The following is a 17,366-nucleotide window of genomic DNA, read 5'->3' as shown; positions in this document are numbered from 1 at the left end:
CACTCAGGCGTCACTGCTGCGCACGGCTGGCCACCAAAACCGGTGCTGAGGCCAGGGACGCTCTTGCCGATCATCTTGGCGGCGACCAAACCAACGGTCTTCGCAAGCACCGCAGCGGCACCACAGCGGCACTACAGCAGACCGGGAGCACCTCAGCCCACGGCATCAGCAAAAGATCGGCGTGTGTGCATCGAGCTTCGCCTTGAGCCTGTCCCTTCCTCGCAACCCGCAACAGGAGCACCGTTCGGGAGAGTCATCGCCGGCCGCGAATACAACAAGATGACGACAGTGAAAATGTACGTTGTCTGCTGGTGCAGGCATACCGATATACAGACCGTTGCCCTGCGACGGCTTATATCGATGGAGATGTCCACCTGGAATCTCGTCCCTCGCTGAGATCCGTTTTGCATGTCGCGCCGGGATCTGGCATGCAACGCAGACTCAAGAACCAAGATCACCAGTCTCCATGCACATTCTATCGACTTGGCTGCCTGGTTGTTTGTCTGTGTGCTTACTGCCCCAACTGCCGGCCAACAGCCTCGCCGTGGGTCCCGTCCGTGGACAGTACAAGACCTTTGCTTCCAAGATCAGCTCCATCCATGCCAAGAACGGGCCCTTCGATCTGATCTTCTGTGTTGGCGAGTTCTTTGCGCCAACCGATGATGAAGAGGGATCGGTGTCAAGTAACCAGCTGCAGAGCCTGCTCGATGGAGATCTCAAAGGTATGGGTCACAGTTCCGGAGCCAGCCAAGGATCGCCCTTTGGGGGGGGGGCGAGCGCCAAGAGCCAAGAGCCAAGAGCCAAGAGCCAAGAGCCAAGAGCCAAGAGCCAAGAGCCAAGATCGTGGCATCCGAACATGTCCTGGCATCTGCGATTTACCATCGATGTGGAATCGCCATCTAACTCCCGGCAATTTCTCTCGCCGCCAGTCCCAACTTCTACCTATGTTCTGTCCGGCAGCAGCAAGATTCCCGAGAAGGCCAAGGCTGCCATGGAGCGCTCTGGCGGCGATCTTGCTGAGAACCTGTTTTTCCTCGGTAAGGAGCCCGTCCATCGAGGCTGTGGATGTGGCCCTTGATCGCTGTTGGACGGGCTGGCGCTTGATCTGGCGCCTGTTGCATAATCACAGCGCAGGGGAAGGGGGGGGCACGATCGCCGTTCGTTTCTTCGCTGAGCAGCAAGGTCCCGGCCCGGTATTTATCATTATCGGTGATCACCCTCTGGCAGGCCCGACCGGCGTTTACACGACCACCCAGGGCATCCGCATCGCATACGTCGGAGGAGACGCTCGGGATGCTGCCCAGCTCCGCAATCTCCCGCGGCAATGCGAGCAGCTTGCGGGCAAGGGTCCCAAGGGCATCGACATTCTGCTGTCGTTCGAGTATCCGTTTGGCATCCAGAACCAGTCCGAGCTCGCAGCCAAGGCCGGCATCGAAGGTCAACTCGGCAGCCAGGGCTCTCGGGATCTGGCTTCGGCTGTGGCGGCGATCCAGCCGCGATACCATCTCGGCCTCGCCCGAAGTCTTCTTTGAGCGCGAGCCTTACTACAACACCAACGGAGCGACCCATGTCACCCGCTTCATCGGCCTGGGTCCCTTTGGCTCCAAGGCGGCGCGGGTAAGTTGCTGGATGGGATGCATGGGCCCATAGTGCCTGGTGCCGTTTGGGCTCCGCTTTGGCCAACATGAGCACGACTAATGCTGTATCCCCGGCCTCGCAACCAACGGCAGTGGTTCTATGCATGCAACGTGACGCCCATGTCGGCTATGACCGAGGAGCAGCTCAGTGTCTTGCCTGCCTGTCGGGTGACAGACTCGCCGTTTATGAGGACCTCGCTGTTTTCTGCAAACTCCAACAAGCGTGGCCCCGAAGTCGAGGAGGATATGGGCTTTTTCTGGAACACAGGCAAGCGACAGAGACCAGGTACGGTGCACTCGATCGCTTGAGTTGCCGCACGGCAGGCCATCAAAGCGCAGCTCATCGGGTTCATCGACTCGTTTGTGGGACCTCTTGTCCGTATCCACCCGCCTCTTCCTCACTGTTGTTGCCTTTCGATCCTGGGAACACGGGGGGGGGACGTCATCTGTTCTTCAGATGGGCCGCCAGATGGCTATGTCTGCAAGATCTGCAACATCCCCGGTCACTTTGTGAAGGAGTGTCCGAACCGAGGCAGCAACAACGCCGCTCGCCCTCCTCCTCCCGATACATACACATGCAATGCTTGCAACCAAAAGGGCCACTGGATCCAAAACTGCCCCGAAGTCCTCGCTCGCCAGGCAGCAAACAGCGAGGCTGGAGGAACTGGTGCAGGGGGGCCGCCTGACACATACACCTGCAACATCTGCAGCCAAAAGGGCCACTGGATCCGAAACTGCCCACAGAAATCGGCCCCGGGAGGCAACACAGCCGTGCCGGAGGGCTACTTGTGCAAGATCTGCAACGTGCCGGGACATTTGATCCGCAACTGCCCCAAGGCCAACGAAACAACCGAGAAGAAGGCGTATCTCGAGCAGCGATGTAGGGGCCTTGCAGAAAGATGTCTCGTGGCAGCGGGCGGGGCTGGTGTGATGGGAGTAGTCGGACTGCTCACCGATGTTGCCTTGGAAACACAGCAACTAATGGCCATCTGTGGGATCCGTTTGCACACAGCGCACGAGTGTTGGTTCTGTCTGTCGAATACCAAACTTGAGAAGCATCTGATTGTGTCCATCGGCGACGAAGTCTACGTCACTCTGGCCAAAGGCGGGCTGTCACCATGGGGAGGGCACCTGTTGATCGTCCCCATCGCACACTATCCCAACATCCGACTGCTCGAAGACCCCGAGCTTGCTCGTGAGAACCCGGTTGAAGGCGCCGGCACCATCACGGCCGAGGCTGGGCAGAGAATCCTCGATGAAATGGATGCGATCAAGCTCAAGTTTGCAAAGGCAGTGGAGGAGCGGGACGAGGTTCTGGTCGCGTTTGAGATGTTTGGCGGGTACTACTCGGGATTTCAGCACATGCATCTACAGGTAAGCGACTCGGGGGCGAAGGAAAGGAGCGCCGATGGAGCTCCTTGGTACCAGCGGAGGGATACTGCATGGTTTGGATGACGGACGAATGCACTTTGGAGAAGATGGAGCTGCTTATTGCCTCCAGTTCGACGGTTGCTGATATCGAGTCCGCTCTCTCCCGTATGTCTGTTGGCAACGCAGTTGGTGCCCATCCCCAAGGCTCTCTTGGGCTCTCTTGAGCAGGCATTTTCACAGGCGGCCGAGGGGGACGGATACGACCTGACCGTCACCAACATTGCGCACGACACCCGAGCGTATCCCGTCGATCCACAGTCCCCCTATTGCCACGTCGAGTTCCGAGACACCAGTGGCGACACGAAGCATATCATCATCGCTCCAACGGCCGAGCGGCTCCAGGAGTATCGCAAGGCCATCGACGAGGGGCGCCGGGCCCGACGAGCCCTCAGTCTGATCTTCCCACGGTGAGGCCCCAGTGCGATGCAGTGACCGTTGTGATATTGCGAAAGGCCGGCCTCGGCGTTGTGGCAGCCAGAGCTCGACGACATGGAGCGAACTGGCAGCGATACTAACCGTGTTCTGGTGTGTCTCAGCGCCGTCCTGGCCAACCTGATAGGCAGACCGGACCATGCCGACTGGAAAGCCTGCATCCTGCCCAAGGATGACGAGACCGTGCTGGCCAAAGACGTCAAGAAGCTCTTTGCGTGATCAGCACGGACTTGCATTGCTGCAGCAGATTGGCGGGATCCACGGATGACCCGAGCCGCATATCACGAAGCACAGCCGACGCAGCAACGGAAATAAAAGAGCGATTTGGATGTGTCAAAGCAATCGATTGTATTCTGGAACCAATTGGTCGCGAGAAGAACATCATGGTAGAAAGAACCAGCCTTCTATGTGTTTTCAGCCTAAACGGCTTGTCGAGATATGGAGGTCAATAGTCAGGGTTTCGAAGAAGAGCAAAGGAAAGCGAATGGGGGGAGTGAGCGAGGCGCCATTTTCTCTACTGAAGACAGATTAGATTCAGGAGTGTGTGCGAAATGCGGCGGTGGATGGGTGTGGCGAGCGGCTAGGATGGGGTTGTTGGAAATGCAGACTTGAGCACCCACCCGCGACGGGCGGTGGTTCGTTGGACGAAAGAGATGGGCAGGATAGAAATGCGGGCCAGAGGGCGACATGAAAAGGGAGGATATCGATTATCCACGGTTGCCACGGCAGTTGGACGAGGAGACGGTGCGGTAGGTGGCACTGCCAAAGCCCTTGCTGACACTGGCCGAGGCGCCAAAGAGCTCCTGGTGGGCAGGAGGGGCAATGTCAAAGTGGGCGCTGTATCCGCTGGGGGGAGGGCCGCACTGGTCGATGACGGTGGCGTGGATGGTGTTGCCGGTGATGGTGTCGGTGAGCTCGATGCAGGTGCCGCAGCTGGGGCTGTTCCAGCCGGCGCCGTTAAAGGCCATGACATAGGGCCACATTGGGCTGAGGTTGGAGTACCCCCAGCGGGTCATGAGGCCGTTGGATCCGTCGCTGCAGGCAACAGTCGAGAGGCTCTGTGTCGCAGGAATGGGCAGGTCGGAAGGGACAATCAGGGTCAGTTGCATGCCGGCTGAGCCCACGAGGCAGAGAGACATTGTCCGTGCGACGCGGACGATCGAATAGACCTGGGCTGCAAGGCGCCATCCGCAAAGAGCAGAGAAGCATAAAGAAGGGAAACACACCTCGCTGCTCGTGTACATGTGGTAGGTGGCATAGGCCAGGCTCTTGCCGCCGCTGGGAGGAGGCGGGGGAGGAGCAGGAGCCTTGGTGGGCTTGGTGGGCTTTGTGGTGGTGGTCTTCTTGGTGGTTTTCTTGGCCTTGCGCTGGCTGGCCTCGGCAGAGTGGGCAACGAGGACGAGCACGACAATGGCCAGGAGCAGGAAGAGACGGGAGTGCATGGCGACGGAGGACAGACGAGCGAGCGGGAGAGCGGGAAGCCTGAGACGGACGCCGACGGCGAGATGGCAGAGACGTTTGGTCTGGAAAGTGATGGAATAAGAGGAGGAGGAGGGGCGAGGGAGGCGCTTATATACCGAGCCGATCAGGGGCCGGATCGGGAGACGGGCGTGGGTGGAGGGCCAGGCAAGGGGCCGGGGCCAGGGGTGGTGGGACAGACGCGGAATTGTGAGACAGAGGTGACGCGGGCGGTGTCGCACAATGCCGCTCTGGGACGCGTGTCCGCCCGCTCGTCCCCCACGCACACAGAGGCACAGAGAGCAACAACACAGCGCACACGACAACGGCGCCGACAAGCAAACAAACAGTGCCTGCCACGCGAGCGGCAAGCGCGGCCGCTGCGGAGACACAAGCGCCACCTGCAAGGGACCGGCGCATCGGCGGGGGACGGGAGATCCAGCAAGGAGACCCGCGGCGTTGTTCTGCGGACGCGCGGCGATTGGCTCGCCCGACGAAGAAGAAAGAACGAGCCAGACCGCCTGTGCGACACAAGCGGACGGATTTGGATTGGCTGGCTGGATTGGCTGGATGGCTGGATTGGCTGGATTGGCTGGATCGATCCGTGTCCATGAAGGCTGCTGTCACACCGCCGCTCCCCAGACCAAGCTCTGCGTTTCAAATACCCGATGTATTCGATCATCAGAACCAAGTGCAAGGCCAAAACCCCGCACCCACTGGCGGCCGTCTGTTTGAACTCCGTGGCGTCGCTTTGGCAGACCATGCAGTCATGCGCCCGCCGGCTGCATCAGGCTTGGCCGCTTGGACGGACGACGAGGACAGGGCACGGAGCGTGGTGCACCAGATATTCGCTCACCGAGCCGACCAGGGCCCTGCGGAATCATGGGCATGTTCGGGTCAGTAACGGCTGCAACAACCGCCACTCAGCGCCAAGGTCGAACCGCTCAAAGCGGCTGGGGACTCACCGGCCAAGATTGCTCATGCCGCGGCTTCCGACAATGAGCATATCTGCATTCATGTTGTGGCAAAAGTCGACAATGACGTCGCGAGGATCGCCGCCTTTCAGGGCAAAGATTTCGTGCGAGATCTGGTTGTTTGCAAGCGAGGTGCACTATCAGCAACGCTGCCTCGAGCTTTCATTTCCACGATCGATATGAGCCTCCCCTATCGATATATCCGATGAAGCGCTGCTTACACTCGCTCCGTCGTTGAGATTTGAAGCGTGTTCCTGGATGACTTTGGTGGCATCATTGAGGATCTTTCTTGAAAAGTCCTCGGCCTGCATCTCCAGCTGCTCTCGGTTTTCTGCATGGTCGACATAGGCACGCATCAGAGGGAGGCCGGTGCAGAGCGAACGGTGGTCCTCAGGGCCTGTCCTGCCTCGCCGGGTCGTTGCCAGAATCGTAGCTCGTCGGAACAGATCCAAAACCCACAGGCTTACCTTGAGTATAGGCCGGGCCCATCGCCGCGACAAAGAGCTCGTTCCAGCGATCGTGGAAGATTCCCACAGACAGCAGGACGACATGGTCGCGGGTCGAGTCAATGACGTTCTCCATCGACCAGGCGAGGGCATAACGCGCCGACTCGGAGTCGTCTGCGGGGTCGAGAAAGAGTGTCAGCACAGCGCGCCCGTCTGCTAACGAAACTGGTCGATCGTATCGGTCGAAGACCCTGGTCGCTGCAAGATCCTCGCAAACGGCTTGGGCGGCACAGGAGGGTGCTCTCGCTCTCAAACTCCGCGCCAGCTGGGGAGGGGGCGAAGAACGACGATGGGCGTGCGCTTACCGAGGGCGATCAGAATCTTTCGTCGTTTGTCGGCCATGGATAGATACGCGGCGCTTACGTGCAGGGAGGGTGGATCAAGTTCTGGGGTGAAGGATGAGATATGGGAAGACGGGCGCCGAGTGCGGTGGGGCTCGTCATATACGGTGCGCGCCGTCAGCATGACTCAGCCGGATGGCACCCGGGATGTGCTCCTCCCATCCAGAACGGTCGGCACCGCCGTCGGCTGCAGCACGGCGGATGACCGCCGCTGGTTTCGCTACGGGAATATGGAGGATCCAGCTGCCACACCTCTTGCGGTATCGGAGACGACGAGGCGTCTACAATGCCCATTCAAACGGAGCCAATCGTGTATTGTTTCACATGGCAGCGACGGCACTCCTGAATACCGATACCCTCAGCCCTTGCTCGCATCCATCTTTCGGCCGTGCATTTGCTCCTGGGATCCGCTTTCGGACAGCGGTGACGACAGGGCGGGGGCACGCTACTTTCCAAGCTTTTCGAGCCTTTTGACGGCATAGTCGTTTCCCTGTTGAGCAGATTTGCGGTACCAGAAAATGGCGGTGCCAATGTTCTTTGAAGCGGCGATGCCAAATTGGTGGCAGAAGCCCATCTGATACTGGCCGTAGCGATTTCCATGTTCGACCGACTTGCGGAACGACTTGAGGGCCATGGTTTGACTTTGAGCAACTCCCCATCCGCGGAAATAGCATCCGCCGAGACGATAGTGTCCATACGAGTTGTCCTGGCTGGCGGAACTACTGTACCACTGGAAAGACTTTGACTCGTCCTTGGGTGCTCCCCAGCCGCAGAGATGGCACGTTCCCAGCCAATGCTGGCTGTCGCCATGATTCTGGGCAGCGAGCTGGGCAAAGATTCCTGCGGCCTTCTTCTGGACCTTTCCTGTACCAAACCCTTGGACCAAACACACGGCCATGAGATGCCTGCAGAGCCACTCTTGATCGGATCCCAGCCGGCACAGCTCAAAAAACTTGCAGGCGGCCAACTCCTCGGAGCAAGTAAGCCCATAGGCGGCCAAGCTGTTCTCTTCTCCGAGTGGGAACTCGTCCGATTTGTTGCTTCGGATGAGCTTGACGCCCTTTGGCTCGTCTCGTTGGGTGCCCCGACCCAGGTAGTGCATCCAACCCAGCATGTGGGTGGCGATGGGTTTGTGCATTGTGTTGGTGGACTTGGTGCTGACTTCCTGCCAGTAGTCGAGCGCATCGACGTCCTTTTGCGGAACACCGAGGCCGATAAAATGCATCCAGCCCAGGTAGAAGTACGCCTCGAGGTTCTCGTGGTTGGCGGCGGCCTGGAAATACAGCGCCGCTTTGGACCAGACTGGATCCGTTGCATCCACACCGTCGGTGAGGGTAGTTGCGAGGGCCAGGCAGGTTTCGGCACTCATCTCATCAGATATCTGGTTCACAACCGAGGACGCAGCGAACCACATTGAGTCTACCGGAGGGCGGCCATCGGTGATTCTGCGAAAGAGCTCGTTGCGTGCGTCGGGGCACATGTCTTTGGTGATCAGCTGAAACATATCGGCGATCTGGGCCCAGAAAGGGTCGGACGGTGGTCTATCCCGGGTGACCTTGCGCACGACCTCGACACAGGTGTTGACATCCTTGCTTTCAAAGACGGACTGGATGATGGCAGATGCCTTCTTCCAGATGGGATCGGATGCTAGCTTGCCGTCGGTGATGGTGCGGGCAATCTCGATGCATGCGTCATCGTTGCCCATGCGAGCACGGCGAAGGACAAGTCTTGATATCATGGGATGCGAATCAAGCCCATCAAGCGGCGAATGGGACTCAGATCCAGCTGACGGCGCGGCAGTCGATGCGATTCCCGAGTTCAGAACTGGACCCAGGCTTGGCGAGCTGTAGGGCTCAAGGACAGCAAGGATTTCAGAAAACGAGGGGCGGTCGGCAGGCTCTTGGGCCCAGCAACTCTCAATGAGGAGCCAAATGTCGTCCGGAACTCCATCGAGTCGCTTGGGGCGCTTATTCTGGAATATCTGAGACAAGATTTGGGCAGGCTTCATTGCCTGGCCATTGGCAGTGACCCAAACCGGCTTTGAGTCATTGAGGACCTCGTACATCGTGATGGCAAACGAATAGACATCGGTCTTTAGGGAAGAACCACTGGGGTCGTCCTCGTCAAACATCTCGGGCGCCATGTAGCCCTCGGTCCCGCCATCGGGGCGATGGATTCTTGTCCGGTTGAAGGAAGCAGAGGTGTGTTTGGTGCTGGACAAGCCAAAGTCGGCGACGACGGCATTGAACGAATTGTCCAGAAGGACATTTGCAGCCTTGAGGTCACCATGGACGATGCGGCGGCCGTGCAAGTACGCCAGACCAGATGCAACTTGGTAGAGCAAGCGAAGCTTGTCCTCCACAGTGACGGTGTTGTCGGAGACATATTTGCGGAGGGTGCCATTGGCCATGAAAGGCGACACCATGAAGGGAGATACTTGGCTGTCATCATCTTTGTCACAGGCACCAAGGAGAGGCAAGATGTTGGGGTGGGAGAGATGCTTCCAGATATCGATTTCGTGGTTGTACTCGGCGAGCTCGCGATTGTTGTAGCTGCCCAGGAGTCGCTTGATGGCCACCTTGGACCCAAAGTACGTTCCTGTCAGGACCTCACCAAAGCCGCCCCGACCGATGGGGCTGGCTGCGAGATTGGTGATGTCGCTGGGCGAAATGTACCAGGCCGGGCGATCCCTGGTGGATCGGGCGAACAGTCTATCAGACATTGGCGCGGCGTGGGAGTGACGACTACTGCTGAGGGATCGAGAACGATGAGAAGCGGCGACGACTGAGCGGGTTGCGGGCGATGGCTGGGTGAGACGAGGAGGTGGTAGAGTTGACACAGGTGAAACCTGAAGGGGATAAAAATAGAACGTGGCGCTGCTCGGCGGGTGACAACACTGTCCACCACGCGGATAATATGGATGGCTTGTGTGGGCTGAGCGATGTCGATCAGCCGACTGGCTGGATGTCGTCCGTCATGGGCTCGGGAATGATTTGGCCGGCTCCGTTGTTCCCGACCGAGTGTGCAACGGTCCAACAACGACCTGCGTTCGTTCGAGAGGAATGGTGTGTCTAATTGTCTATTCGACACGCAGTAAACCAAAAGTCGCTCTCGAGTTCCCCGCAAATCGCTATCCATGATCCTGCACACGCCCATCCGCCGCGCTGTCCAGATGGCCGAATGCCCCTTGTATCTCGAGACTGTGATTTGGATTGCAACTTTCCATCGTTTCCTTCATTTGGAGTGCCATTGGGAGCAACGCCCCCAACAGCTAAAACAAAGCCCACCCAGCTCGAAATATGCACCATTTATCTCAAGTGTCAACGATTCGAATATGCTCGCCCGGAGGACATATCTATGCCTGTCGCGCTCCACCGGAAGCGAGCCGATGCCAATGGGTCGCATCATGCTGCACTTCCCCCCTCGCCTCAGGCATATACTTCAATCATGAAGCGCTCGTTGAAATCGCGGTATTCCTCGTCGTGGATGCCACCCGGGGCATTGAGGAGTCCGACAAACTCTCTGTCTCGGGACGCATCAAACTCCTCTGCAGAGATGGCGAGATGATCAGTTCGATCGGACGCCTCCGCAGCAGCGCCGAGGGGCTCGTCTTTTCTGGTCCAAGTCTCCGGCTGGGTGTTCTCGTAAGTATGGTTGTCGTCGGTCAAGCCCGAGGCATCGGAGACCGAGTAATACTCGATTTCTTGGCTGATGGGCGCGTTTTTGCTGCTTTCCAGGTCGGGGCTCAGGTCATCTTCGAGACGAGTTGGCCCCTCGAGGCCACCCTCGACAACGGCAGATTTGTCAGCAAGAGGCTCGGATAAAACACCGGCGGCGACTTCAAACGTGACTCTATCGACTGCATCGCTGCTCCAAAAGGATTATGGGGGGGGGAGTAGTCAATTGAAAGAAAACAGCAAATCAACACAACGAAAAGCAAAGCATAGTAGAGTGGCCAGCGCTATTTGGCACCGGAACGATGTTCATGTGACGGCCATCGCGGAGGGTCAGCCGCCGTGAGCATACGGCCGGACTGAGTAGCATCAGAGAGTCGGGGCGAGCGGCTTCATGCTCGGGAAATTGTTCTGATTGTGCGTCACCTCCAACGCCGACCACCAATCATCATGGCACTCACGCAGGGTCCGGCTTATCCTCGGCCATTCTGAATCGATCGGCAAACACGTTAGCAGCCGAATTCCCGTTCATGCAGACAGTCACTCATGCGAACGCCTACAAAGTACCTTCAACTCACCACACACGGCCAGCCTTCGCATCGCCGACAGGCAGGTACTCACCGCTGGGAGGCCATTTTGCCTGTCTCGACCTTGCCTTCGTCTGTGATTTTAATAACCGAAGCCTCCTCGATGCTGTCGGAGGGCATGTCTTGGTCATTTTGTCTTGCTGGAGCCTCTGCAGACACATCGAGGAAGGGCTTGCTCTTGGCCAGTGGGCTGGGATCTTGATCCGAGCCAAGCACGTCGTAGAGAACATCATTCTTGCTGATGGTCTCGCTCTCGGGCTTGCCCTTGATGATGACCTGCGCTTGAAGCAGCGGGTCCGCGTCATGCTCGATGGTGTCTTCGGGCTTTTCGGCCTTGGAGTTCATGAGCCGCCAGTACTGTTCCTTCTCGCGTTGCTCGGGAGTAAGCCTCGCCTCGGGATCGCCTTGCTTCTTCTTGGGCGTCTTCTTGAGTCTTTCAATGCCATCGCCCGAGCCGTTGCCTTTGACCTTGCTGGGCTTCTCGGCCGGGTCGGCGACTCGGCCCGACTTCATTTTTTCCTCGATCATGTTTTTCTTGCCACGCTGCTTCTTTCGGGGCACCCTGTTTTGCTTCTGGGGGCGCTTCTCGAGCATCACGACAGGTTCGTCATCGGGGTAAGCCGCCTTTTCGGCCATGGCGTTGGATTTCGCGACCTGGGAGTCGCCTGACTCGAGCTTCTTGGTGATTTCCTTGAGACTCAGGTTGAGATCGGCTTCATTGAGGAGGCCTTGTGGCCGAACGTCGCCGACCAGCTCCTTGATAGGAACAGCTACCGGAGCCGATGGAATGAGATGCAAACAGAACAGGACGTGCCCGCAGCGTGAAGTTGGAATGCCGTTTAGTAAGAGAAGCTGGGAAGCCAGCGCCGCGATCGGGTGGGCTGGAGAATGCTTGGACAGGGGATTTGCATGGCATGTTCGCGAGAACCAGCACCGCGATATCGAACATGCCGCACTCCAAGTGCACAAGCGCGACAGCCCATAGATATTTATCAAGACCGCGCGGCGAGCCGGTGCTGTCGTTGCGAGATGCTTTCGTTTGGTGCATCCCACAGCCGCTATCGCATCGCCCAGCAGACACTCTCGGTTGCTTCATCGGCGATCCGAGCGCCGTCTTGCAGCCAGAGCGCGCTCCAGTATCTCTTGGCCCGCTCCTGTGCACATACCAAGTGAACGGACGGAACCGGCGACGGATATCAATGCAATCAGCGCTGCAGCCAACTTCATCTCGGAGATGTGTCTTCACTCGGTTTCGGCTCGGATGCGCTTGCTGCTCGACGCAGATGGGGGTGGACGATGGAGACGAACTTGCAGGACGGGAGGGCGAGCCACGACGAAATCGCATCGACGACACCGAGCGCGGGAGTGGGCTCGCCTCGCCTCGACCGTGCAAGACCGCCAAAGGGCTGAATCATGGCGAATCCGACGGCCTGCCGGTGGCACAAATCTGGATCGACGCAGGCCGATATGGGATCAACATTTGCTGTCGGCGATCTTCGACAATGGCGAGTGCTGTGAGCTGTGTGGAGCGTCCAGGGCCAGACGGGCAGAAAGGGCGCGATCCGTTTGCTCGGCCAGCATCGACCTCGTCTCGACTGCCATCAACCTCGTCTCGACTGCCGTCAATCATCCGGCTCGATCGGGCCAACGCCGAGATCAACCCGATTCGCATTTGCTCCGGGGTCGCCCCCTCAGCCGCCAAACTGCATCCCGAGCCGATCCAGCGATCGCTTCCGAGACTCGCATCGACAGCCGCATCCGAGACAGCATCGGCCTTCGTTTGGAGCGCTGGCCCGACTCCTCATCTCCCTCTCGAGCTTCAGACATCCTCGCACTCGCCAGTCCCGGAGCCGTCGCCATGTCCTTCCCCACCAAACCCATCCAAAAGATCCCTGCACACACTGCCCAGATTCAGACGGTGTGCTACAATTCCGATGGATCCTATTGCATGACTGGCTCTGCCGACCGCCTCGTCAAGCTGTGGAATCCACTCACCGGACTCTGCATCAAAACCTTCAAGGGACATGGATACGAAGTCCTGGATGTTGCCATGTAAGTCCGATTGCCACGGTTCTGGAATAGCGATCTCGGTTGGAGGAGGAGAGGCAAGCCGATGGCAAGTTGGTTCATTGCTCACGGCGCCCCCAGATCGTCTTGGTGTCGAGTCCGTCCGAGTTGCTCCTGGCTACAGCTGGATGGCATCAACCAAGATCTTGTAAGGCCAGCTTTCGCTGACACTGTTTCGTTGCCGCAATATGGAATGGTCTTGCTCGATCGGGGATCGGCATGCAGCTCATCCGACGACCTCAAGTTCACTTCCGGCGGTATGGACAAGACCGTTTTCCTATGGGATATCCCGACCGGAAACATCATCCGGAAATACGTCGGCCACACACACCGTATTAACGCCGTCTGTTTCAACAACGATAACTCGGTTATCGTTTCGGGATCCTACGACGCAACCGTCAGGATCTGGGACACCAGGTAGGTCCGGTGTGCGGCGTGTCTGCGGACATCAATCCAGCGACTCTGAGCAGGTTCTGCATCGATGAGGTAATGGGAGGATCGGCACGGGTATTGGCCGCAGCCACTACACAGTCGATATCTGGGCTGAAGCCGGGGCAACCATTCGCCCGATCTGCTTCATTGGCGGATAGATCCCATGGCCGTTTTCCGATCCAACAGCTAGAGGAGGCCAAGGACGACGTAACTTCGGTCGATGTTGCCGGCACGGAGATACTTGTTGGGTGAGTTTCTTGTCACCAACGGCAGCCAGATGGTGACGGCCGAGGGGGCTGACTTTTGATGGCTACTGGGCCCAGACCGCCGCTGATCACTGACGCTCTTCCCGATACAGGTCTGTCGATGGAAAAGTGCGGCTCTACGATATCCGCATGGGTCAACTTACGACGGACGACGTTGGACGTAAGCGCTCAGTCGAGAGGAGCATTTTCACTCAGTTCACATATCCATGACTACGCCGCTGATGGCAGCATGGTTGTTTTGCGGTGCTCTGTATTCCATTCGCCTGGGGCTTTGGTGTTTGATTCCATAGCCTGGACATCGCGCTGACTTTCTGCCGCCCAAACTTCTGTTCAGATCCGGTCACGTCAGCACGGTTTTCGAACGATAAGGCCTGTCTACTCGTCAGCAGCCTGGACGAAACTGTTCGCCTCTTTGACAAGGACAACGGCGGGTTACTTTGCGAGTGCGTTCACTTGTCTTTCCGACTTGACTTGCTGCTGGAACAAAGCCGAGTGCGAGACGAGGTGCCTGGCCGATTCAAGCACGTTCATATCCAGACTCACACGGCTCACACGACTCACACCTTCCATCCTGCTCATGATGTTCGCATCCTTGACAGCTATCGCTCGCACAAAAACACCGTCTACCGCCTCACCTCGACCCTCAGCAACAACGACGCTTACTGCATCAGCGGCAGCGAGGACGGCAAGATTTTCATCTGGGATCTCGTCGAAGGCAACGTTCTGCAGACACTCAGCGACCATTCAAGAACTGTGCTGTGCGTGGCATACCACCCAAAGATGCATTCCATGGTCTCGACCTCGGCGGACGGGCAGCTCATATCCTGGGGAGACGCCGCGATGGCGAAGCAGATATAGAGATTGCCTGATAGAGCGCAAGCGACTGGCTCTGTGGATATCGTTGTTGGGGGAGCCGCTGTGCTTATACACATCCTGGATTGCGATCAATCGAGCCGCTGATGTCGCGGGATGGAAAGACGAGTGACTTGACCGAGCGCCGGGTCATGGCAGTTGAGCCAGCTAATCGTGCGCTCTCGCAATAGCACCGTGCTTTCGATCAGATCCGTCGCTCGAATATCGCAGTTTGCGGCGAAAACCATCCGACGAGTTGCTGGGTGCGCCTTGGAGTCTGAGGAAAGGAGAAAAGCTATCGCGGACGGCGGAATATCCGCAGCTTTCACTTTGGTTCTGGGTGTTGCAAGTGTATAGCACCCACATCTATTCGACGAGCTGGCCCGGTTCTTGACGGAGCAAAGTGCTGCATACAATGCCACCGGTGAGCAACTGGAACCTCCCGCGGCTCGATTCCGGGATCTTGCGTCGCTTGGGCACATTGCTTGGGCTCATGAAGCTTCGTATCTCGCAGACTCATCCCCATGGAGCGCCACATCGACCCCTGAGGCGGTCGCCCGCGACGGCCGCCAAGCACCATTCCGCATCGACAAAGCCCGCCAAAAAACGGCACAGACGACTCCCGCTGGATCCTTCCCCGCCCATGTTGATTCGCTGATTCGCCTCAAGCAGCGCTGGGCCAATCTCGTTGCAAACGGCTTACCATCGCCATACCTTCAAATTCGACTCACCACCTAATCAGCCAGCCAAACAGCCAAGCAGCCAGCCAGCCAGCCGTCCGACCCTGGATGCACTCGAGCTCCAAATGAGCCACTTCAACAGCACCCGCAACGGATCGAGCCCGCAGGACCACGCCACGGACAAATCGCCGCCGCTCACGCCACCGTCCTGCCCGAGCCCACCGGCCGATAAGAGCAACGGAGGCCACGGCAGCGGCCAGCCCGGAGCGTCATCGCCACAGCAGAGCGCCGGGGCTAGCAGTTTAGCTCCGGTCATTGTCATCACTGGATGCACGACGGGAGGCATCGGCCATGCCCTCGTCAAGGCGTTCTCGACGATGGGGTGCCGGGTCTTTGCGACCGTGCGACGAGCAGATGCCGCCGTGGACCTGGTGTCGCTGGACGACCCGAACGTCACGGTGGTCATCATGGAGATCACTGATCGGGAGAGTGTCAAGCGGGCCATCACAGCAATCGTCCAACGCGTTGGCAAGATTGACATGCTGGTGAGGGCAAGGACGGCGATAGCGAAAGCGACAGCATCGGCGCAAGCGAAGCGGGCAGGGGTTTCCGTGGAGAGCGATTCGACTCACCGGAGGGCCGCATGCTCAAGTACCGAGGCCCAGTCGATCGTGGGGCAGATTGACTTTATCGGAATCGGCCAAGGGACTCGGCTAAAGATGGTCTCCGCTCACACAATTTGCGCCTCGTTCTCAGATCAATAACGCCGGCGTGTCATTCTCGGGGCCGGTGGTCGAGGTCGATGTCAATGGGATGCGGGACACCTTCGAAACAAACGTCTTTGGCCTGGTTAACACCATCCAGGAGGTAAGGATATCCGACAGCGAGCTCCGGATGAGAGAGGAGCAGCTCGCAGCGGGAAGTGGATACCACAGATGGCCTGTGGCGTCTGACGTGAGCGCTGAGCCATTCTTCTTCTTCGACGGGTGCGTATGCCGTTGCTTTCGCAACAGGTGGTGCCGCATATGGCCTCAAGACAAACGGGGAGAATCGTCAATATTGGAAGCATGGTGGGGTTCATTCCCATTCCGTGGTAAGTGGGGCCGAGGCTTCGAGCGCACCACTGCAGCTGCGACTCCCCACAGCAATTCCTGGGACTATCGATGGCTCTGTCCGCTGAGGCCGGGTCGATTATTAGGACGGGAGTGTACTGCGCAAGCAAGGCAGCCGTCCACGCAATCACGTCCGCCCTGTAAGTCGCTGCCGCAAGGATGTGCTCGTGGGGGTTGGTGGAGGGGCTCGCCAGATGCCAACCCTCTGTTGCTGCTGCTTGGCTGTTTCCTGCCGCGGGACGCTGTCGTGGATGGCTGTGCTACCAGACGGATGGAGCTGCATCCCTTTGGCATCGATGTGATCTTGGTGGCCGCTGGGGCCGTCAAAACCAACATCTCGCTGGTAAGAGGCTGTATCTGCTGAGCCAGGCAAAACCTTTTGCCCACTCTTGTATCTGCTCGCCACAGATATTGCCGCTGCTGAACAGTGTGATGGCGGGCGACGGGTGGGTGCTCTTTCGATCGGCCAGAATACCAGCAAACGAATGGAGCAATTCAACCAGGGCTTTCCCGCCTCGCCCCGAGGCGGCTCCCTCTATGGAATCCTGAAGGAGCAAATCAACAAACGACCCTCGACTCACTCCAACGGTAGCGACCCTGCCCTCTTTGCCATCCGGCTGGCTGGGCGGCTGCTCCGCAAAAAGGTCCCAAGCACCATCTGGATTGGGCAGATGAGCTGGATCTTCTGGTTCCTGACCCTGCTCCCAACCTGGATCATGGAAATCTTTATCACCTGGCGGTTTGGGCTTGGCAAGAAGATGGAGAAGGTCAAGCGGCAATAGTTCGGCGGGATGGCCGCTGGGGGGGGGGAGGCTGGCTACTGCCCCGGTACTCGGCGCTCAGAGGAAGAAGACATGCCTGGGATGAGGGAGAAAGGCGCAGGGCAAAGAGAAAAATCATATATCCCGGTTCGAAAC

The 17,366-nt window shown here is 58.3% G+C and overlaps 8 protein-coding genes across 8 annotated transcripts; 3 read left to right on the top strand and 5 right to left on the bottom strand.

The window, feature by feature from the left end:
- The first annotated feature begins 81 nt into the window (after positions 1 to 81).
- Positions 82 to 3,896, top strand: BJ171DRAFT_494192 (CwfJ C-terminus 1-domain-containing protein-like protein). The gene is made up of 10 exons (XM_053109998.1): positions 82 to 296; positions 538 to 722; positions 930 to 1,037; positions 1,228 to 1,478; positions 1,534 to 1,617; positions 1,731 to 1,923; positions 2,095 to 2,517; positions 2,650 to 3,011; positions 3,195 to 3,475; positions 3,605 to 3,896. The coding sequence occupies exons 1-10, from the start codon at positions 280 to 282 to the stop codon at positions 3,717 to 3,719; spliced, it is 2,019 nt and encodes a 672-aa protein (XP_052969382.1). The 5' UTR covers positions 82 to 279; the 3' UTR covers positions 3,720 to 3,896.
- On the bottom strand, positions 3,830 to 5,024 carry BJ171DRAFT_456532 (Cerato-platanin-domain-containing protein). The gene is made up of 2 exons (XM_053108320.1): positions 4,727 to 5,024; positions 3,830 to 4,558 (listed from the first exon to the last, which is right to left on the bottom strand). Exons 1-2 carry the CDS (start codon positions 4,940 to 4,942, stop codon positions 4,208 to 4,210), a joined length of 567 nt encoding a protein of 188 aa, XP_052969381.1. The 5' UTR covers positions 4,943 to 5,024; the 3' UTR covers positions 3,830 to 4,207.
- Positions 5,025 to 5,609: 585 nt separating this feature from the next.
- On the bottom strand, positions 5,610 to 6,925 carry BJ171DRAFT_494190 (uncharacterized protein). The gene is made up of 5 exons (XM_053109997.1): positions 6,744 to 6,925; positions 6,400 to 6,552; positions 6,154 to 6,263; positions 5,924 to 6,045; positions 5,610 to 5,830 (listed from the first exon to the last, which is right to left on the bottom strand). The coding sequence occupies exons 1-5, from the start codon at positions 6,901 to 6,903 to the stop codon at positions 5,746 to 5,748; spliced, it is 630 nt and encodes a 209-aa protein (XP_052969380.1). The 5' UTR covers positions 6,904 to 6,925; the 3' UTR covers positions 5,610 to 5,745.
- Positions 6,926 to 7,218: 293 nt separating this feature from the next.
- On the bottom strand, positions 7,219 to 8,017 carry BJ171DRAFT_494188 (uncharacterized protein). Its single transcript, XM_053109996.1, has one exon. The coding sequence runs from the start codon at positions 8,002 to 8,004 to the stop codon at positions 7,225 to 7,227; it is 780 nt and encodes a 259-aa protein (XP_052969379.1). The 5' UTR covers positions 8,005 to 8,017; the 3' UTR covers positions 7,219 to 7,224.
- Positions 8,018 to 8,631: 614 nt separating this feature from the next.
- Positions 8,632 to 9,501, bottom strand: BJ171DRAFT_421197 (kinase-like domain-containing protein; the record flags this gene model as incomplete). The annotated part of the gene is made up of 1 exon (XM_053107475.1): positions 8,632 to 9,501. A coding segment is annotated over one exon (870 nt), but the record flags the coding sequence as incomplete, so codon positions are not given.
- A 492-nt stretch (positions 9,502 to 9,993) lies between these two features.
- On the bottom strand, positions 9,994 to 12,620 carry BJ171DRAFT_494186 (uncharacterized protein). The gene is made up of 4 exons (XM_053109995.1): positions 12,207 to 12,620; positions 11,075 to 11,810; positions 10,915 to 10,941; positions 9,994 to 10,646 (listed from the first exon to the last, which is right to left on the bottom strand). Exons 1-4 carry the CDS (start codon positions 12,265 to 12,267, stop codon positions 10,208 to 10,210), a joined length of 1,263 nt encoding a protein of 420 aa, XP_052969377.1. The 5' UTR covers positions 12,268 to 12,620; the 3' UTR covers positions 9,994 to 10,207.
- A 278-nt stretch (positions 12,621 to 12,898) lies between these two features.
- On the top strand, positions 12,899 to 14,663 carry BJ171DRAFT_558062 (WD40-repeat-containing domain protein; the record flags this gene model as incomplete). Its single annotated transcript, XM_053113129.1, has 6 exons — positions 12,899 to 13,092; positions 13,333 to 13,524; positions 13,698 to 13,787; positions 13,898 to 13,965; positions 14,140 to 14,248; positions 14,405 to 14,663. 6 exons carry the CDS (start codon positions 12,899 to 12,901, stop codon positions 14,661 to 14,663), a joined length of 912 nt encoding a protein of 303 aa, XP_052969376.1.
- A 690-nt stretch (positions 14,664 to 15,353) lies between these two features.
- Positions 15,354 to 17,249, top strand: BJ171DRAFT_294768 (putative short-chain dehydrogenase). The gene is made up of 6 exons (XM_053106973.1): positions 15,354 to 15,882; positions 16,094 to 16,204; positions 16,351 to 16,430; positions 16,536 to 16,589; positions 16,717 to 16,792; positions 16,920 to 17,249. The coding sequence occupies exons 1-6, from the start codon at positions 15,463 to 15,465 to the stop codon at positions 17,229 to 17,231; spliced, it is 1,053 nt and encodes a 350-aa protein (XP_052969375.1). The 5' UTR covers positions 15,354 to 15,462; the 3' UTR covers positions 17,232 to 17,249.
- Positions 17,250 to 17,366: the final 117 nt, after the last annotated feature.

The sequence above is a fragment of the Polychytrium aggregatum genome (assembly GCF_025602895.1).
Source record: "Polychytrium aggregatum strain JEL109 chromosome Unknown BJ171scaffold_8, whole genome shotgun sequence".
Lineage (NCBI taxonomy): Eukaryota > Fungi > Chytridiomycota > Chytridiomycetes > Polychytriales > Polychytrium > Polychytrium aggregatum.
Note: the sequence above shows the minus strand (reverse complement) of the source record. Positions and strands in the feature narration are given on the sequence as shown.